The sequence below is a fragment of the Boleophthalmus pectinirostris genome, unplaced genomic scaffold (genome assembly GCF_026225935.1).
Source record: "Boleophthalmus pectinirostris isolate CB_2022bp ecotype Guang Dong unplaced genomic scaffold, ASM2622593v1 HiC_scaffold_8, whole genome shotgun sequence".
NCBI lineage: Eukaryota > Metazoa > Chordata > Actinopteri > Gobiiformes > Gobiidae > Boleophthalmus > Boleophthalmus pectinirostris.
The window spans coordinates 42,095,964-42,116,770 of NW_026571515.1; the positions used below are offsets into that span (position 1 = coordinate 42,095,964).

Below are 20,807 nucleotides of genomic sequence, written 5' to 3' on the forward strand. Positions count from 1 at the left end.
TTCAGCATTATTCATTCACTCTATACCTGGTGATGGTAAGATACTATTGTAGCCACAGCTGCCCTGGGGCACACTGACAGAAGCGCAGCTGCCATGCCAATCGGTGCCATCGGTCCCTCCGACCTCCACCATCACTCACACACACACCACTTTCATACTAGGCAATGTGGGTGAAGTGTCTTGCCTAAAGACACAAGTTTCTCACACAAGTCTCCCAAATACAAACCAGAGCCGGCCCTTCTCAGACCTGACATCAGGCTCTGACAAGGAGATTTGTCCACAAACCTTTATTTACAAAAACTCAACACAACTGGCAGCACAAATTATACTTTTTTTCTAAATTGTGAACTACACAAAGGAACAGTAAATATTCTAACCAGGACTCTCTAATTTCAGTGGAATAAACTGATTTCACCAAATACTGTCAGAGAAGGATCAGGGGACCAAAGGAACCACAGATCATCCTGGATTAGCACGGGTCTAGTCCTAGTTCAGTCCGAATCTGGCCCTGGTTTAGTCCTGGTTCAGACCTGGTCTGGTCCTGGTCTGGTCCTGGTCTGGTCCTGGTCTGGTCCTGGTCTGGTCCTGGTTCAGTAGTTGGAGGTGTGGGTTGCTGTCGAGTCGTTGACAGAGCCTCTCCTCTCGCTCCTGTGGCAGAGCAGGAGCAGGCGGAGCTGGGGGGAGATGGTGGTGGAGAAGGCTGAGTAGATCCAGGGGTTGGTGCAGGAGTTGAGACTGGCCAAGAGCATGAGCAGAGTGAACACTGCCCCTGAGACAAAAGACAAAAGAGAGACGATTACTCAAAAAAACATTCAATGAATACAAATATTATCATCATCATCATCTATCATCAGTTCTGTCAACTGGACAAATGTTTTTTGGTCAAATCCATTTCTCAGTTCATCCAAGCTGCTTCGGGTGAGTGTGGGTGAGTGTGGGTGTGTGGGTGAGTGCGGGTGAGTGCGGGGTGAGTGTGGGTGAGTGCGGGTGAGTGTGGGTGAGTGTGGGTGCGGGTGAGTGTGGGTGAGTGTGGGTGTGGGTGAGTGTGGGTGCGGGTGTGGGTGAGTGTGGGTGTGTGGGTGAGTGCGGGTGAGTGTGGGTGTGTGGGTGAGTGTGGGTGAGTGTGGGTGTGTGGGTGAGTGTGGTGCGGTGAGTGTGGGTGTGGGTGTGTGGGTGAGTGTGGGTGAGTGTGGGTGTGGGTGAGTGTGGGTGTGTGGGTGAGTGCAGGTGACTGTGGGTGAGTGCGGGTGACTGTGGGTGAATGCGGGTGAATGCGGGTGAATGTGGGTGAATGTGGGTGAGTGTGGGTGAGTGTGGGTGTGTGGGTGAGTGCAGGTGAGTGTGGGTGAATGCAGGTGAGTGTGGGTGAATGTGGGTGAGTGTGGGTGAATGTGGGTGAGTGTGGGTGTGTGGGTGAGTGCAGGTGAGTGTGGGTGAATGTGGGTGAGTGCAGGTGAGTGCGGGTGTGTGCGGGTGAGTGTGGGTGAGTGTGGGTGAGTGCAGGTGAGTGCGGGTGTGTGCGGGTGAGTGTGGGTGAGTGCGGGTGAGTGCGGGTGAGTGTGGGTGTGTGCGGGCAAGTGTGGGTGTTCACCGTTCTTTGGGGGGTTGGGGTCCCAGGCGGCCCACAACTGGACGATGAAGAAGGGGGCCCAGCACAGGGAGTAGACCACCACGATCACCAGAGTCATCCTCACGGTTTTAGACATGGCTCCGCCCACCTCCCCGGAGCGACCCGGGCCTTTAAGATGTGAGGAGAGGCCAGGGACTGCAGGGGGCGCTGTCTCATGCTCCACTGTCCACAACAACAGGCACACACACGCTTCATATTACTGTGTTTATATTAGAGACAACATCTAGTCATTATCCAGCAAATTCTCCCATCCTCTTATCTCCCAGTGTGTCAGATGCCCTCCCATCCTCTTATTTCCCTAATCGGAAACAAATAATGAGAAGGCTGAGCATTTGTGGATCATAAGTTTGGAGATTTCTGTCAAAAACTGTGGATCTCTGCTCCTGCTCCATTCGTGATTATGACATCAGATTTTATTTGTTAAAGGTTAGTCAAGCCAATCTAACTTTATCGACCACATTAAGCACAACAACCGTCAACCAAAGTGTCCAGACTGAGGTCAAGGGCCCATATTGTGCCGTTTCCTCATCACAAACAGACCTGGAGTTGTGTTTTATTTCATTCACACAAACCCTGCACACTTAGGCTGAGGCTAGCAAGCAGTGCGTTCTGGAAAAGTCCAGAACAGCTGTACGGCAAAAGGCAGCAAAAAGAGTGGGTCAGTTGTTTGTTTCAACACACGTCAAAGAACAGAAAACATGAGAAGAAAGGTGGATGGGAAAAGGTTCAGGACAAAAAAGCTAAGTCACATCAAAATGAACTGATTTGGGGGTTTTGTTACTAAACAATCAGAAGTAGTTTATCTTTGTGCATTTTCTTCAATTATTTCATTATTGAAGAACTGAACTGAAAAACTTCACACACCTTCACTGGAATTATTTGGGTCATTTGCCAGTTACGACTGAACAAAGGGTAAAAGGAGGTGTTCACATGAAAACACTACACCAGGGTCTTCAACTGTTTTCATCCAGTGAGCTACTTTTACAAAACGAAAATCCCACAGAGCTACTAGTTTTAGCGGTCACAAGAAATAAAAGAGTCAATATAAAAGCCACAGCCTTAGATGAGGTACAGTCAGATGCCTATAAAACATAAACCATTATCCCCAGTAGTTTACAAAGTCAGGCATAAAATGATACATGTATAATGGTACTAGACATTAATTAATCAAATTTGGCCTATTCAGCACAATACATCTATTTCAGAAATCCCTTGACGAGCTGCTTGGGAGGGGGTGGAGAGCTACACACTACACTACACACTACATGACATCACAAGGTGGAAGAGAGTATTCTGAGCAGAGCAAGGCAGAGGGTGTAGGGCACAGGTAACCAGCGGAGGCACTGGGGAATAGTGGACATTGTTACTAACTTCGTATGCGTACCATGAAGTGCTGTGCTGTGGTCATACTGTGTGTCCAGAGGAAGGCAGTGACCGGAGCTCTGCCCAGGATCGAGCCCCGAGCCTGGGATGAAGAGGGTCACACTGGGCCTCCCTCTGCCCCCTGCTACTACTGCTGCCCTCTGCTGGCTCTCACACCTCACTGCAGTGACAGAGGCAGACTGTAGGTGGCGCCCTGACCTCAGATACAGACTGCTGTGGATCTCTCTGAAGATTCGGATCTGAACTCAACACAAGAAACACAGTTCACACTTTGTTCAATATATTAGGTCATAGTTTCAAATTAAACGGATCACAATTCTATTGCGTTTTTTCTTATAAATATCTATTAGATATTATGCAGTTTATTATCCCTCTGTATTTATCAAACACACAACTGTGTCTCCATAGAAAAGTTGCTTTGTACAGAATATTCCAACCATGACCATGGGATATCTTGAAATTCAACATAGTACAAGGGTAAAGGAGGATGGGAGGGCATCTGACACACAGAGGTACAGGGGGATGGGAGGGCATCTGACACACAGAGGTACAGGGGGATGGGAGGGCATCTGACACACAGAGGTGCAGGGGGATGGGAGGGCATCTGACACACAGAGGTGCAGGGGGATGGGAGGGCATCTGACACACCTGGCAGACAGTGATGATGAGCACTGGCAGTATAAACACAGCGAGGGTCATCCACGTGACGTAGGCTTTAAGACCCCAGGACGGAGCAAAGTGTCCCCAGCACTCAAACTCTCCAGGGGCCACCTCCGACCGAGAGAAGATGAACACCTGAGACACACACGTGTATGAACACATGAGACACACACAGGTGTATGAACACATGAGACACAGACATGTATGAACACATGAGACACACACAGGTGTATGAACACATGAGACACACACGTGTATGAACACATGAGACACACACGTGTATGAACATATGAGACACACACAGGTGTATGAACACATGAGACACACACGTGTATGAACACCTGAGACACACACGTGTATGAACACATGAGACACACACAGGTGAATGAACACATGAGACACACACAGGTGAATGAACACATGAGACACACACAGGTGAATGAACACATGAGACACACACAGGTGAATGAACACATGAGACACACACATGTATGAACACATGAGATACACACAGGTGTATGAACACATGAGATACACACAGGTGTATGAACACATGAGACACACACGTGTATGAACACATGAGACACACACGTGTATGAACACATGAGACACACACACGTGTATGAGCACCTGAGACACACACGTGTATGAACACATGAGACACAGACATGTATGAACACATGAGACACACACAGGTGAATGAACACATGAGACACACACAGGTGTATGAACACATGAGACACACACAGGTGAATGAACACATGAGACACACACATGTATGAACACATGAGACACACACAGGTGTATAAACACATGAGACACACACAGGTGTATGAACACATGAGATACACACAGGTGTATGAACACATGAGACACACACGTGTATGAACACATGAGACACACACGTGTATGAACACATGAGACACACACACGTGTATGAACACCTGAGACACAGACATGTATGAACACATGAGACACACACAGGTGAATGAACACATGAGACACACACACAGGTGAATGAACACATGAGACACACACAGGTGTATGAACACATGAGACACACACAGGTGAATGAACACATGAGACACACACATGTATGAACACATGAGACACACACAGGTGTATGAACACATGAGACACACACAGGTGTATGAACACATGAGATACACACAGGTGTATGAACACATGAGACACACACAGGTGAATGAACACATGAGACACACACGTGTATGAACACATGAGACACACACAGGTGTATGAACACATGAGACACACACAGGTGTATGAACACATGAGACACACAGGTTTATGAACACATGAGACACACACGTGTATGAACACATGAGACACACACAGGTGTATGAACACATGAGACACACACAGGTGTATGAACACATGAGACACACACAGGTGTATGAACACATGAGACACAGACATGTATGAACACATGAGACACACACAGGTGTATGAACACCTGAGACACACACGTGTATGAACACATGAGACACACACACGTGTATGAACATATGAGACACACACAGGTGTATGAACACATGAGACACAGACATGTATGAACACATGAGACACACACGTGTATGAACACATGAGACACACACGTGTATGAACACCTGAGACACACACGTGTATGAACACATGAGACACAGACATGTATGAACACATGAGACACACACAGGTGAATGAACACATGAGACACACACAGGTGAATGAACACATGAGACACACACATGTATGAACACATGAGATACACACAGGTGTATGAACACATGAGACACACAGGTGTATGAACACATGAGACACACACGTGTATGAACACATGAGACACACACGTGTATGAACACATGAGACACACACGTGTATGAACACATGAGACACACACAGGTGTTGAACACATGAGACACACAACAGGTGAATGAACACATGAGACACACACAGGTGTATGAACACATGAGGCACACACAGGTGAATGAACACATGAGACACACACATGTATGAACCCATGAGACACACACAGGTGTATGAACACATGAGACACACACAGGTGTATGAACACATGAGATACACACAGGTGTATGAACACATGAGACACACATGTGTATGAACACATGAGACACACACACGTGTATGAACACCTGAGACACACACGTGTATGAACACATGAGACACAGACATGTATGAACACATGAGACACACACAGGTGAATGAACACATGAGACACACACAGGTGAATGAACACATGAGACACACACAGGTGTATGAACACATGAGACACACACAGGTGTATGAACACATGAGACACACACAGGTGAATGAACACATGAGACACACACATGTATGAACACATGAGACACACACAGGTGTATGAACACATGAGACACACACAGGTGTATGAACACATGAGACACACACAGGTGTAATGAACACATGAGACACACACAGGTGAATGAACACATGAGACACACACGTGTATGAACACATGAGATACACACAGGTGTATGAACACATGAGACACACACAGGTGTATGAACACATGAGACACACACAGGTGTATGAACACATGAGACACACACAGGTGTATGAACACATGAGACACACACAGGTGTATGAACACATGAGGGTCTTGAGGGGAGGTGCAGACAGAGAGATCTGTTCAGAGTTCATTAGTGTGTATCAGTGCTACATAACAACAACAGTACATAACCCTACAGTAAAGACAGTTTTTTTTAGGTGTACAAAGTTTCAGTCAGTGAAGTTACTGAAATATTTCATTGGCTTTGAAATTAGCATTTGCACAGTTCTTAAAACAGAAGTGTTGTTTGGGAAGTGCTTCATCATTTGTGTTTAATGTTGTCAGTGATGTCCACCCACAGTGCCCTGTCACTGTCGCACCTGTCACTGTCGCACCTGTCAGCATTTAGTGAAGTTCGCACGACTTCAGCAAGACCTCACTCACATTACATTATAAATGCCTACATGACCAGAGCCAACTGTGCTGGAGGCCTCTTCTAACCCGAGGGAAGAGCACAGTTCAGTGACAGAGATGCTCACACAGGCTCATGGGGACAAGTGTCACACTGTTTAGACATTCCAAATGAGACAGTGTGTGGGACCAAAACTGGCTTTAAAAGGACAGAAGACACATTTAAGTCCACTCCCCCCCGTAATCTGAGCTCTATTTTACTACAATCTGACCAAAAAGAGCTGATTTACCAGGAACTATAACAGGCGAGCTGATTTGTCAATTACAGTCACAAACTGGCCAGCATTAACCAACAGTTTTTTGTGTTGATCACACACTCCTGACAATGTGCTGAGAATGTTTAAATCCATTTTGTATTTTTTTAGACCATCTTAAAACTTTTTGGACTGTGTTTGCTAATGTGTGCACCATGTCTCCATGGTGACTGGTAAACATTCTGCTAATAGACATAAACGTAGAGCACCCCCAGCGTGAGGCCACTGCAAAGTACCCATTGGTCAGTAGAATGTGGTGCTGTCCTGTGGAACACAGCATTGGTTTTGTGTTGTCTTGTCGTACCTGAGGCACGCTGAGCAGCAGAGCCAGAGCCCAGGCCATCAGGATGAAGGAGTTCCACCTGTGCATGGCGCCGCTGCGGTGCGCCTGCAGGGGGCAGCAGATGGCGTAGTGCCTGTCCAGCGTCATGGCAACAATCATGTAGGAGGAGGCGAACATGCCCAGGACCTGCAGGTACTTCACTAGCCTGCAGAGGGCATCAGGACCCGGGAAACGACCCCGGGCATCCCACACCAGCTGGGGCAAAACCTCAGGGAGAGAGGGAGGGGCAGAGGGGGTGATGTAAGGAATTATGGGTAATATGGTGAATGGTGTTTGTTTTTTCAGCAGATGAATCACAGCTACACTCAAATCTCTGTTCTGGTGAACTAACTTGAGTCCTGCTTTAGTCCTGCTTTAGTCTTGGTTCAGACTGGGTTTAGTCCTTGGACTCTTGGTTGATCTGTGACAGAGAAATTGCATTTTGTGTGTGCTGTGCTGAGAGCACTGACTGCCAGCTCAGTCTTTGCCATCTTGGCCTAAGTCATCAGAGGTATAATACTCCCTATAACAGAAGCATAGTCAGACTGGAATGGCCAACTCTATCACAGTATCTCGAAGGTTCATATCACAGGATGCTTAGTTCTGATTTAGACCTGGTTTAGTCCTGGTTTAGTCCTGGTTTAGTTCTGGTTTAGTTCTGGTTTAGACCTTGCTTTCACTTAGTTCAGATTTTGTCGATTCCTGGTGTAGACCTAATTTTTCTTTGTTTAGATCTAGTTTAGTTTGGACCTGGTTATTCTTGGACTCTTGACCGTTGATTTCCACATTTTTTCATATTTGTCAGTTGGGCTGACAGTTCTGAACCATGGTTTTCCATATTTGTTTTGCGTTAATATAATAAAGTTGTGGTCCTGAGCGGGTTAGCCTGCAGCCAACAACCTGAGCTGTGCAATGTCAGTGTCACTGAGAGAAACGAATGAGACTTTCACTTCCTGGACCATGACCTGGACCACTGACTGCCCTTTGTCTTCAGGCTGTGGGAGATATTTAAATGACAGGTCCTGGTTCGGTCCTGGTTCAGTAATGGTTCAGTCCTGGTTTAGTCCTGGTTTAGTCCTGGTTCAGTCTTGGTTTAGTCCTGGTTCAGTCTTGGTTTAGTCCTGGTTCAGTCCTGGTTTAGTCCTGGTTCAGTCTGGTTCAGTCTTGGTTTAGTCCTGGTTCAGTCTTGGTTCAGTCCTGGTTTAGTCAGTCTGCTTAGTCTTTTTTGCTCAAATATAATTTTATCAGTTGTCACTAGGAGTGCACCAGAACTAAACCAGGACTAAACCAAGACCATACCTGTCCAACCAGAAGCACACGTTTTGACTGTATGTGGATCTGGAGTTGTGTTCTGTCTCTCTCAGTCAGAGAGATGCATGCTCGCTGTCAAAAACAAACAGTAAAGGAGGAAAAATATCACAGAGGACTGAGAAACAGCGCAGATATGTGGAGAATCAACACAAGTCAGACAAAAGAAATAGTATATTTTGTTATGAATGATACAAGAGTTTGCATTTGACAGACACGTGCTGCAAATGAGTGAGTGGAGACCATCTCAAGTTTGGACAAAGATTTTTCCCGCTCTGGTCTATTTCTAGAACTCTCTGAATTTGAACAGAATGTAGAAGTGTCTGGCTGCTCAGGCGAAACTAAACCAGGATTAAAGCAGCACTGTAAATCATCATTATTATTAAAAAAAGCCAAAACACTGTATAAATGTAGGCCTCCTGTATGTGTACCTGGAAGAGCGCCACCACCAGGTCAGCGAGGCACAGGTTGAGCATGAACTGGTGCAGAGGGCTGTGGTTGTGTCTCTGTCTGAGCAGCACCAGCAGAACCAGCCCATTTCCCATCAGAGCCAGTACCAAGATGGCCGACAGCACCACCACCTCCGCCACCGCCAGCAGAGAGTCCCGTTCCAACGCCGTGCTGTTCGGAGAGGGCGGGGTCACGGGTGCCGCCGACCAATCAGACCATGGCTGTGTCACCAAGGAAACGGACATGCTGACTGAGGAGGAGAAGTACAATAAGCATATGTAGAAAAATGATTCAAAAAGATTTCAAATGGTTCTCAACATCAGTTTGTTAAAGCAGACATTGTGTGCCTTTTGTTTTCTGCTGTATAATTATGATGACACCCGTGGATCATGTTATCATTTAGACATTTTCAATCACAGTCCAATGAGGGTCATTTAGTCTTCCAATAATAATTTATCTTATTAGGTGCTTTTTTCAGACCAGTTTGGACTGCTCCCTGAGGTCTTCCTCAGAGTCATGTGATTGCCTCTTTAATCTCAATATTAATATTAATATCTTTAATATTTAATACTTAATATTAAAGAGGCAATCGAAATAGGTCCACAAGTCTATAAACTGGGACGAGGGGCTTTTTTAGTCTCACACACCTGGGATACTGTCCTGAGGAAGTGGGACTGCAGGTGGCGCTGTCGTCCTACCGGTGGAGGCAGGTTTAAATCAGCTGAGTGACACGTCACAGCAACATCACATCACCACTCTGAGGAAGAGCACAGGGAGCAGTCCAAACTGTCAGGCATGAAAACAAACTCTTGATCTGAAAAAAGAACCTAATAACATTTTAAATCACAGTATTGATCTAAAACGACATAATAAAAGAAACATGTGTGCTGACTTCTGTGTGAAAAACTATGGTGTCCATTGGAGCTGACGTGGCCATGAACATCATGACAACAAAGCGCCACATGCTGTGGGCCCCTGCTCTGCAGAGCTGCACATCACACTAGAGCAGAACATTTTTATTTTCACTTGTATCAAAATGACGGCACAATGCTGCGGAATCCTACGTGAAGAATAAATGAGTGATTAAAGATTGTTCAAACATGCATGAAGCACTGCATTCATTATTTTGCAAAATAGATTTGCTGTAAAGATGCAGTATGTAACTTTTCTGGTTGTCTTCAGGCATCATTGTTTTGGTAGCTAAGTGGTAGTGCATTTGCCCACAAACAGCTGAGATACTATTGTTGTGTCATTGGGCAAGACACTTCTTCAGTGATACTGGTCTAATTGTGATTAATGTATGTATGGTTGAACCTATTTGAAAGTTTAATCAACAAAAACTCTCTCTATATAAGTATATATTTTCCCAACCATCAATAGGCTGTATTCACACTTACGTCACTAACCAGGAAGATGGCGTTTGGAAAGATCTGATGACAACTTCTGGTGGGCTTTGTTCTAAGAAATACCCCCATACCTCAGTTTTTATCATTTCCCCACTGACACACAACTCCGAGTGCACTGGTACATGTGATTAGAAGAGATGAGGTGCCAAATTACAGATGATTCCAAACAGCACATACGTCTGCAGTCTTCATTTTACCTCTGATCACATTTACTTGGGTTCAATCACAGTCATGTACAGTACATGGGAAGTTGTCAATGCATGTTTCCAAACATCTTCCTGGTTTATGACATAAGTGTAATTAGAGACTATACAGTTCTTCTTTATCCAGGCGGATCACAGAGGCAGTAGTCTGAGCAGAGATATCCAGACTTCCCTTTCCACACACACTTCCTCCAGCGTGAGTATAATAAAAACTAAACATGAAAGTTCCACTTTTCAATCACGACACTCAATTCAAGGAACACGTCTGTACCCAAGTGCCGTGAAGCACTGCACTACAATGCATCCCACTTCAAAGAAGTATACACAGTATCTCAGGACTATGGTTAAACTGTTATGGAATCAGATTTAAAATGACACATTTGTTGACTAAAACTAAAGTAAAGCTTTTTTGTGGCCAAACCTCCTTGTCAAAGCCTGAGCTCGTCTGATGTCTGAAGCTAAGCAAGGACTGGGTCTGGTTAGTACTTGGAGGAGACCACTGGAATACCAGGTGCCACAGTGGGGCAGCTGTGCCTTTTGGCAAGGCACTCATGTTTCCCAGTATGACTGTGGTGCGTGTGGTGTGTGGTGTGTTTGTGTGTGTGAGTGTGCGTGTGTGTGTGTGTGTGTGGGGGGGGGGGGGGGGGGGGGTGAGTGTTGGCATGTGTGTGTGTGTGTGGGTGTGAGTGTTGGTGTGTGTGTGTGTGTGTGCGTGTGCGTGTGGTGTGTGGTGCGTGTGCGTGTGAGTGTGTGTGTGTGTGTGTGCGTGTGCGTGTGTCTCTCTTTGTGGGAGCAGGGCAGTTGTGGCTGTAATTGCCGCTCACCACAGCAGAGTGTGGACTGAATGAATGATGCATGATACTGTAAAGTAAGTGGAAAACTGTTTAAGACCAGAACAGTACAACTTTAAAACTAAACCATTTGACCAATTCTTCAGTCAATGGATGAATATGACTTTATTCATCCCGAAGAGGGATTTGAAGCACTTTGAGTATAAAAACACAAGAATAAAGAGAGCTCGAGCCAAAGTCTCAGTGGAAGTCAAGAGGTCAACAGAGTCATCAACTACTGTGCAGTTTGAGGAGAGTACCAGCCCTCAGGACAAAAGTGTCCCCCCTCTGTGTTCTGGTACATCACAGCAGCCTGCAGGGGGAGCCAGTGAACTCTGGACACACAACAGAAAGCCTCTCTTTAGGCCTCTTTCTCATTCCTCCATAATATTTCATGAGACGGGTCACTTCTTAGTTGGTCACAATTTCCAAATATTAAGGTAACAATGTAAGATAAAAGTAAGATAAAAATGTAAAGTTTAAAAACACCTCAGTGTGTCAGCCAGTCAGTCACAAGAGCAGCCATCCATGACCATGGCAACCACAGAAGCTTTAAATCTTTACTAAATTTAAAAATCATTGTGCTCTAAAGAGTAAGACTAACTAAATGAAGTGATTGTCCAAAGTAACAGAGACATGTGGTGTGTAGGTGCTGTGTTCTGGTTCTGTTCTGGTGGAGTTCCGGGCTGGTCAGGGGAGGTCCACTGCTTGCTTACCCGTCGGTGTGAAGTGTTTGGGGCCAAAGCGTCACAGCTTTGACCCCACACAGATCTGGATAAACTGGAGCTTGTGTCTGTTTGCTCATGTGTGAAACAGTGTAAACATGCAGAACCTTTCAGCGCTGTACAAAGAGACACTAGCATGTAAACCGGCTAACTCCAGCTGAGAGAGAGTCTGTGTGCTCCACACAGACGACTGCAGCTTGACAGCGCTGGATCAATGCTTATGTGGAGTTCTGATGTGAACATAAAGGTTGCAGTTTTTGAAGAACCATCATTTCCTCCACAAACAATAGAATCTTCTGTCGCCGTCTGCATTCACTTTAGATCTGTCCAAATGTTCTGAAATGTGATTCTTGTATCCGTTTGTCACTTCAGATTTCAGTCTTTTACTTGTTTGAAATGTGAACTTTGAACAGAATCAGATTATTTAAAGGGCCTCTACAACTATCTGTGTGTTCTGAGTAGAGATGCGCGGATTGCGGTTACAACCGCGGTATCCGCGGTTAATCTGCAGGTCGGGCGGATGACGTGACGAAAAATTATATTTTAATTAAATTCGGGCGGGTGGCGGTTTAACTACTAAAAAAAAAAAAAAAAAAAAAAAAAAAAAAAAAAAATTATTGTTAGTGTTGTTACGTACATGTGAAAAGACGAGTGTCATTGTCTATGTTTGTAGTATGAAGTGTACGTCATGTCCTTAATTAGCCCATTTGACCTGTTTTTATGTTCTGAAGGTTCAGGTTGTGTCGGGTTATTGATGCCTAAGGTTTACGAGGCACATATTATATGCAGTTGATTTTATTATTTCTAATTTATTTCAGCTGTTTGCCAACACATAAGTGGCTATAGGGACATATTTATTTAGTTATGCATATGTTTTCTTGTCTATTTCACTTGGAATATAAAGAGGGCATTGCCTGATTTCAATAAAGGTTCATCTGGATGAGATGATCTGTCTATTTTGTTTCGATATCAGTTATATTTTAAAACACGCAGACATTATAGCGTAGACTGACACTCAGGGTTTTTAAAACTTAAAGACAGACCGATGGAGTGAGGCTATGACTTTGAAATAACATCGGGCAATGGCAGAATGTTCAGAATGTAACAACATCCAACACGAAGGCAAGAAGGTTCAAAAACAGCCTAGTTGGAAAACGTTGTCAGTTAATTAGCTGCGCAAGAAAACCAGGTAAGTTTGGAGTTGTTACGGACAATTAAGAATGTGAACATACACGCTGAGCCAATTTTGGAATGAATGAGCTGTAGAGTTTGCATTTTTATCGAGGCTCCTTAGTTTGTTTGCTGTATGATTGTTCTAAAATCTAAAATCAGTCGGCGGATGGTGGGCAGGTGCGGTTTTGAAAACCTTCGGTGCAAAATGGACAGCGGGCGGATGATGAGTTTTGTGTCGCGGTTGCAGATGAAAAAATAGCCCATCCGCGCATCTCTAGTTCTGATGTTATTTCCTCACCACACACAGACCTGCAGTTGTGTTTTGTTTCATTCACACATGTTTAACACACAAACCTGCACATTTGGACAGAGTTCTTCTCTCAAACAGAAAACACTCTGTTCCACCTTGTCATGTCTTTCAGGGGTAATATAGGAAGTGCTCCACTGTGTTTTTAAACTCTATACACCTTCACTAGAATTGGAATGCCTTAATACTGAAGCTAGAACTATTGTTTTAGTCTCACTGAAACTTCTCTGTGCACAAAGGAAATGTAAAAGAAAAATGTGTTTTAAAAGAACAACTTATATGACATTATTCGATTGTAGAATAAATCCTTTCAAGTCAGGCTAAAAACAGTTTTAAAGTTGAAAACTACCACTTCATGACATCACAAGGTGGAACAGAGCATTTTCAGGTTTGGAGATGTAAGCAGACTAATAATAAAGGATTACTCAGACAGCTCTGTTTATCAGGAAGTAACAACATTATAATATGGCTTAAAGCTCCAAAGTTGATTTTGTGTAATGTAGAACCTTTAACAAAAAAATAAATAAAACTATTATTATTATTATTATTTATTTATTTATTTATTTATTTATTTTTACTTTTGAATTGGATAAAGTCCTCAACAACAAGAAAGTGAAAGCCATGAATTGTGTTATGTAATGTTATGGGAGAAACCTAACATAAGCAAAACACTCTGTCCGGTCTAGGGATAGAACCAGGGATCTTCTTACTGTAAGGTGATAGTATTGAAACTAGACACTCATTTTTGTTGATACTAAAAAGGTTCCACTGACAGAACGGAAATGTCCCTTTCCTGAATGTCTTTAGAATGATGCTGAGTTGAATCAGAACAAGTAGAAGACACATAGACTAATATACACACACGGACCAACATGAACCTACTGCACACTGACCACTACACACATATAACACACACGGACCAACATGAACCTACTGCACACTGACCACTACACACATATAACACACATGGACCAACATGAACCTACTGCACACTGACCACTACACACATATAACACACATGGACCAACATGAACCTACTGCACACTGACCACACACATACACACATATGAACACACACTGACCACTACACACATATAACACACATGGACCAACATGAACCTACTGCACACTGACCACTACACACATATAACACACATGGACCAACATGAACCTACTGCACACTGACCACTACACACACATATAACACACATGGACCAACATGAACCTACTGCACACTGACACATACACACATATAACACACACGGACCAACATGAACCTACTGCACACTGACCACTACACACATATAACACACATGGACCAACATGAACCTACTGCACACTGACCACTACACACATATAACACACACGGACCTAACATGAACCTACTGCACACTGACCACTACACACATATAACACACACGGACCAACATGAACCTACTGCACACTGACCACTACACACATATAACACACACTGACCACTACACACATATAACACACATGGACCAACATGAACCTACTGCACACTGACCACTACACACATATAACACACATGGACCAACATGAACCTACTGCACACTGACCACTACACACATATAACACACATGGACCAACATGAACCTACTGCACACTGACCACTACACACATATAACACACATGGACCAACATGAACCTACTGCACACTGACCACTACACACATATAACACACATGGACCAACATGAACCTACTGCACACTGACCACTACACACATATAACACACATGGACCAACATGAACCTACTGCACACTGACCATTACACAGAAAAGAAAGTTCTACCAGTGAATGATGAAAATCACATTCTATACAACAATAACTGGAGGGTTACAATTTCAGGGTGAAATATTTCAGTTGTTTTTAACACAAAAAGTGTTATTTTAACTATTTCAAAGTTAATTGGGGGTTGGAGTTGGAGGTACTTGCCAGAGTTGATACAGTTGAAGTTAATTCAACTTCCCTTAGTGTTAATTTGGCTCCTCCCACTCACCACTTCAAACTCCCGTGAGAGAAGACCAGTTTGAACCAGTTTTTTACATAATTTCATCTTAAATTAACTAAAATAAAGTGTAAAAATAAAACACCTCTGTGTGTTGTTTAGCTAAATCAGGATAACTCTACAAAGTGTTATCTGTTCACTCTCAAAATGTTCATATAACTCTGGATTTTGGGGTTAAACAGGAACTTTGGTCCAGTGTTACTTAATGAACATTTACACAAATGTTAAATTAACTCTAGAACAGATTGGACTCATATAAACACAGAGAAAATGTTCAACTTTTGGTTGTATCTTGTCTAAAGAAAGAGAGTTTTTAAAATGATCATTGTGGCATCAGAATCAATACTGCGTACTGAGTGAAATTTGAGTATCATGACAGTACCAGGACTAATTCAAGTGACATTACAAAATACATACAAAATAAATTTTCATACAGAGTATTTTGACACTAGGAAGGAGAGAAGACTTCATTCGTCCAAATACTGGCCTCAGACGACCTTAAAATAAGTCATTAACCTGATCTCATCTCCAACGCGACCCCTCTCTCCTCATGCGGAAGACTTAATCCTTTTTGAAAACAAAATCATCCTGGTCCAGTTCAGATTTAGTCCTGGCTCAGTCCTGGTTTAGTCCTGATTTAGTCCTAGTTTAGTCCTGGTTTAGTTCTGCTTCAGTCCTTAGTTCAATTCTGGTTCAGTTCTTAGTTCAGTCCTGGTTTAGTCCTGGTTTAGTCCTTGGTTTAGTCCTGGTTTAGGCCTGGTTCAGTGCTAGTTTAGTCCTGGTTTAGTCCTGGTTTAGTTCCTGGTTTAGTCCTGGTTTAGTCCCTGGTTTAGTCCCTGGTTTAGTCCTGGTTTAGTCCCTGGTTTAGTCCTGGTTTATTCCCTGGTTTAATCCCAGTTTAGTCCTGGTTCAATCCTTAGTTCAGTCCTGGTTCAGTTCTTAGTTCAGTCCTGTTTTAGTCCTGGTTTAGTCCCTGGTTTAGTCCTTCATTCAGTCCTGGTTTAGTCCTTCATTCAGTCCTGGTTTAGTCCTAGTTTAATTCTAGTTTAGTCCTGGTTTAGCCCTGGTTTAGACCTAGTTTAGTCCTGTTTCAGTCCTGGTTCAGTCTGTGGTATTTCCAGCTCCTGCTCTCAGCGTGAACACACTCCTGCAGCTCCATCAGCGTCAGCCTGAGCCCAGATTTAGCGAAACGTTTACTTTATGGAAATCAATTACGTCAACATTTGCAAAGGAGCCCGGGCGCCGCTCTACCTCCGTCAACCGTGCACGCTCTTCATCCTTATCACCGTCAGCATGGGATCGGCTCCATAAACGTGTCATGTTAATCTTACGGCTTTAAAGTCCTTTCAACTGACCACTGCCACGTCTTTGGGCTCCAACCGCGGCACCGCTTTCTCAAGAGATTTGTTTTATCTGCTCTGACGTTGAACCTTCACGGGAAGAGGCCGGGGAACAGAAATGAACCATAAATCAGGGTCGACAAATCTGCAATCTGAATTCCAGCAGCTCAGGTTCAGCTCGAGGCAGAAGTAGAAGTAGAAGATGTGAAAAGTGATGTAGTTTTTGGTGATCTTACCGGGGTTGTCTTCTCCGTCAGCGCTCCATCAGGAATCTGCAGAGACAACTTGGTTTTCTGTTGTGAACTCCAATCATGTCCATGCTGCAAGTGCGAGAGAGAGAGAAACAGAGAGAGTGGTGAGAGAGGAGAGAGGGAGGAGAGAGAAGGGGAGGGATGAATGGGAGACGTGCAGAGGGAGAAGGAGAGGAAAGATCAATAGAGAGACAGAGGGACAAAAGGGAGAGAGGAGGAGAAAAAACAGAAAGGGGAGACAGAAAAACAGTGTCTCTTTCTTTCTCGTGTCCCTCTCTGTCCTCCTTCGCTCTCTTTCTCACTATCTTTCACTCCATCATCCCATGCTCCCTCTCTCTCTCTCTCTCTCCTCAGTCGACTTCGAGGAGGAGAGAGAGAGAGAGAGAAAGGAGGGAGCAGAGAGGGAGGGATGGAAAAGAAGAGAGACAAAGTAAAGACATGTTTTCCCCTTGCTCTCTTCCTCCCTCTCTCATCTCTCTTTCTCTCCTCTCTTCCTCCCTGATTGAATCCTGGTTTAGTCCTTGGTTTAGTCCTGGTTTAGTCCTGGATTAGTCTTGGTTTAGATCTGTTTTAGACCTGGTTTAGTCCTGATTGAGTCCTGGTTCAGCCCTGGTTTAGTAACTGGTTTAATCCTGGATTAGTTCTCGTTTAGACCTGATTGAATCCTGGTTTAGACCTGGTTCAGTCCTGGTTCAGTCCTGGTTTAGTCCTTTTTCAGTCCTGGTTTAGTCCTGGTTCAGTCCTGGGTTAGTCCTGGTTTAGTCCTGGTTTAGTCCTGGTTTTTAGTCCTGGTTTAGTCCTGTTTCAGTCCTGGTTTAGTCCTGGTTCCTGAGTCCTGGTTTAGTCCTGGTTTAGTCCTGGTTTAGTCCTGGTTTAGTCCTGGTTTAGTCCTGGTTTAGTCCTCTCTCTCCCTCTCTCTTTGATTTCAAATCTGTTCAGAAACACCGAGTACCTTTAGTCGTTTCATTCATGTTTGTCCACAGTGGTGAAAACTCTTCACTCCTGACACACACCAGTCCAGACTCTCTGTGTGAACAAAAACAGAGGCTCAAACCAAAAAACTCTTCAGTCATAAATGAGAAATAAATATGCTAAAGGGATCCACTGTATTGTCAACTTATATTAAACAAGTACAGTAATCCTGTATTGTCCTGCATTAAAGGACTTCTCTTGTGTTCTTTTCTGTTCTCTCTGTACAAGCAGCAAAGAACAATCCAAAAAAAAACCATCAAAATAGCAAACAGAAAGCCAATTAATTATAATAAATAAATAAAAAGAAATAGAATAAAAAGAAATAAGGTATAAAATCAAGCTAAAATCGATAAAAATGAGTTTTAAGAAGTGATTTAAAAGATGATGAAAGATGATGTTTTTTCTCCTCAGGCAGCTCCTTCCAAAGCCGAGGCACAGGGACTGAAAAGACTCCATCATCTTCACCTGGAGCCTGGACTTTGGCACAGCCACAGGGACCTGCCTGAGGATCTACGGCTCATATGGGGTTAAAAGTTCTGAACTGTAACTTGGTGCAAAACCTAAACAAGCTTTCAAAGTGATCAGTAAAATCTTAAAATCAATTTTAAAACACAAGCAGCCACTGAAGGAAACTATGGCCAGTGGTCCCATTTTTAGACAGAGCGTTTCCTCCCTCATGGCGCTCAAAGCTCTTTACATCAAGGAACCACTCACCCATTCACACACACACTCACACACCAGTGTTCACAGACACTGGGGGCGAGGGGGGTAAAGTGTTTTGCCCAAGGACACAATAACAGCATTCATCTGTGGGAGCTGGAATCAATCCAGCCAACCTTTGGACCTGACCATTCAACCCATGATAATGACGTCAAGAGCGGGATTTGAACCGCCAACCTTCTGGTCAGTGGGTAAACGCTCTACTGATACTGTTTTAATGTTGTTTCCATGACAAAAATACATATAGTCGTATTTTGTTGTTCTGTTAAATCCTGCAGATTTACACTGAGCTCTTCTAAAACTAAAAACACTCCACTTCCACCTTGTGATGTCATGTGGTAATACAGGAAGTGCTCCACTTTAAATTCCATACATCTTAAGCCCCTCCCCCTCTGTCCTGGATCCACACAGACTAGTGGTCGCTCCAGGTTCTGCAGGCTTCAGCCAGAAAGGTTCTCAGATTTTTGTAGGATTCTTCTATTTTTCAACATCCTCACAAAAACTTTTTAAATTTTAAATAAAAATCCTCAAAGCACCTAAAAGTGATCTTTGTAAAACTGAGCCTCGCCTCACTCTGAGGCCGCGCTCGCTCCGCTCTAACAGCTCTCACTCTGATTGGTCCAGTTCATTCTACGATCTTCACTAGAATTATATGGATAATTTCAGCCCTGAAATTGCCAATCTCTACTGAATTTAATTAAATGTAAAAGGGGTTGTAGTATGTAATAATAAAGTAACTGAAGCATGTGTAAATGAAACAAAACACAACCGTGCATTTACCGTGCACTTACAAGAGTGCATTTAGTATAATATAGCTCCTTTAAAGGGTTGTCAATATTTATCATAGTTTTCTATCAGTCCTTTGAAAATTTGTGAAGACATTTAGAAAATAGGAAGTTGTAAAATACAGGAAGTAGAGGTGAGTTCTAAAACAGAATCCCTCTGCCTATGTCATCAACATGGAAAACTCCAGAGACAATTTACACACAGTTTAAACCTACATTGAACTAAATACAAGTGTTGTCAATTTTGTTTTAATCTAAACAGAACTATTGTGTAATTTTGACAAGTTTTGGCCCTTGTTTACATTACGGTTGCTAGGTAACAGTTATATAATATCTGAGGTCAACCAAGAAGTGAAATTGTCACCAAAATGACAAAACTAGAATAAATGAATCAAGATTTTTAGTAAAGTCTTAAACATAACAACATTAACTATGTTTTGATGAAATGAGTAGTTGAACCTGTCATATGCACTTTAAGACTTGAATGCTCAGAAAATGTTTACCTACCCCCTATCCCTGCCCACTCTTCTGAACTTACTTGTATTCTTGTATTCTTCTTGTGTCAGTCTAGGTCATGGATGCAGGGTTCAAAAGTGCCTCACAGCCACTTCCAAAATAAAAGCATGTGCATGAAAACCTGCAAAGCCACTAAAGAGGCGCGGCCAGCAGTGTCACTTCTGCAATTTTGAACAGGAAGTCAAAGATCCTGTTTCTATTATTAGTGTGGTTTATATCAATATTGTGGCTTACAAAATATGAAAAAATCTTCTGTGTTTGTGATCGTTAATTTATAAATAAATACCAAACAAAAATAATGATCTCTTTAAAGTGGAACTAAACACTAACTTCCACTTTTTTTTAAAATTGTGTGTATTAAACAAAAAACAAACAAACTAAGAAAAAAAGTAAATCTAAGTGTGTGCTGCCTCCAGTGGCCTCTGTGACTTTAAGTACTAGATGACATCGCACAGCACTGCCCTGAGCACAGACAGGTGTTTCTGATACACACATCTGTCTGCAGGGGCAGCGTTTGAAGTGTTAGACCAATCAAACTGTTCCT

General features: G+C 43.4%; 1 protein-coding gene across 2 annotated transcripts; it reads right to left on the minus strand.

Moving 5' to 3' along the window:
- Positions 1–272: 272 nt before the first annotated feature.
- LOC110175823 (vasopressin V2 receptor) lies at positions 273–20,390 on the minus strand. 2 transcript variants are annotated; one of them, XM_055166489.1, is made up of 10 exons: positions 20,286–20,390; positions 18,223–18,296; positions 17,256–17,339; positions 9,653–9,762; positions 8,987–9,255; positions 7,230–7,475; positions 3,662–3,808; positions 3,015–3,252; positions 1,592–1,792; positions 273–769 (listed from the first exon to the last, which is right to left on the minus strand). In XM_055166489.1, the coding sequence occupies exons 5-10, from the start codon at positions 9,248–9,250 to the stop codon at positions 591–593; spliced, it is 1,275 nt and encodes a 424-aa protein (XP_055022464.1). In that variant the 5' UTR covers positions 9,251–9,255; positions 9,653–9,762; positions 17,256–17,339; positions 18,223–18,296; positions 20,286–20,390; the 3' UTR covers positions 273–590. The 2 variants fall into 2 exon arrangements, with proteins under 2 accessions (XP_055022464.1, XP_020797696.1); XM_020942037.2 differs by lacking the exon at positions 9,653–9,762.
- Between the last annotated feature and the right edge of the window lie 417 nt (positions 20,391–20,807).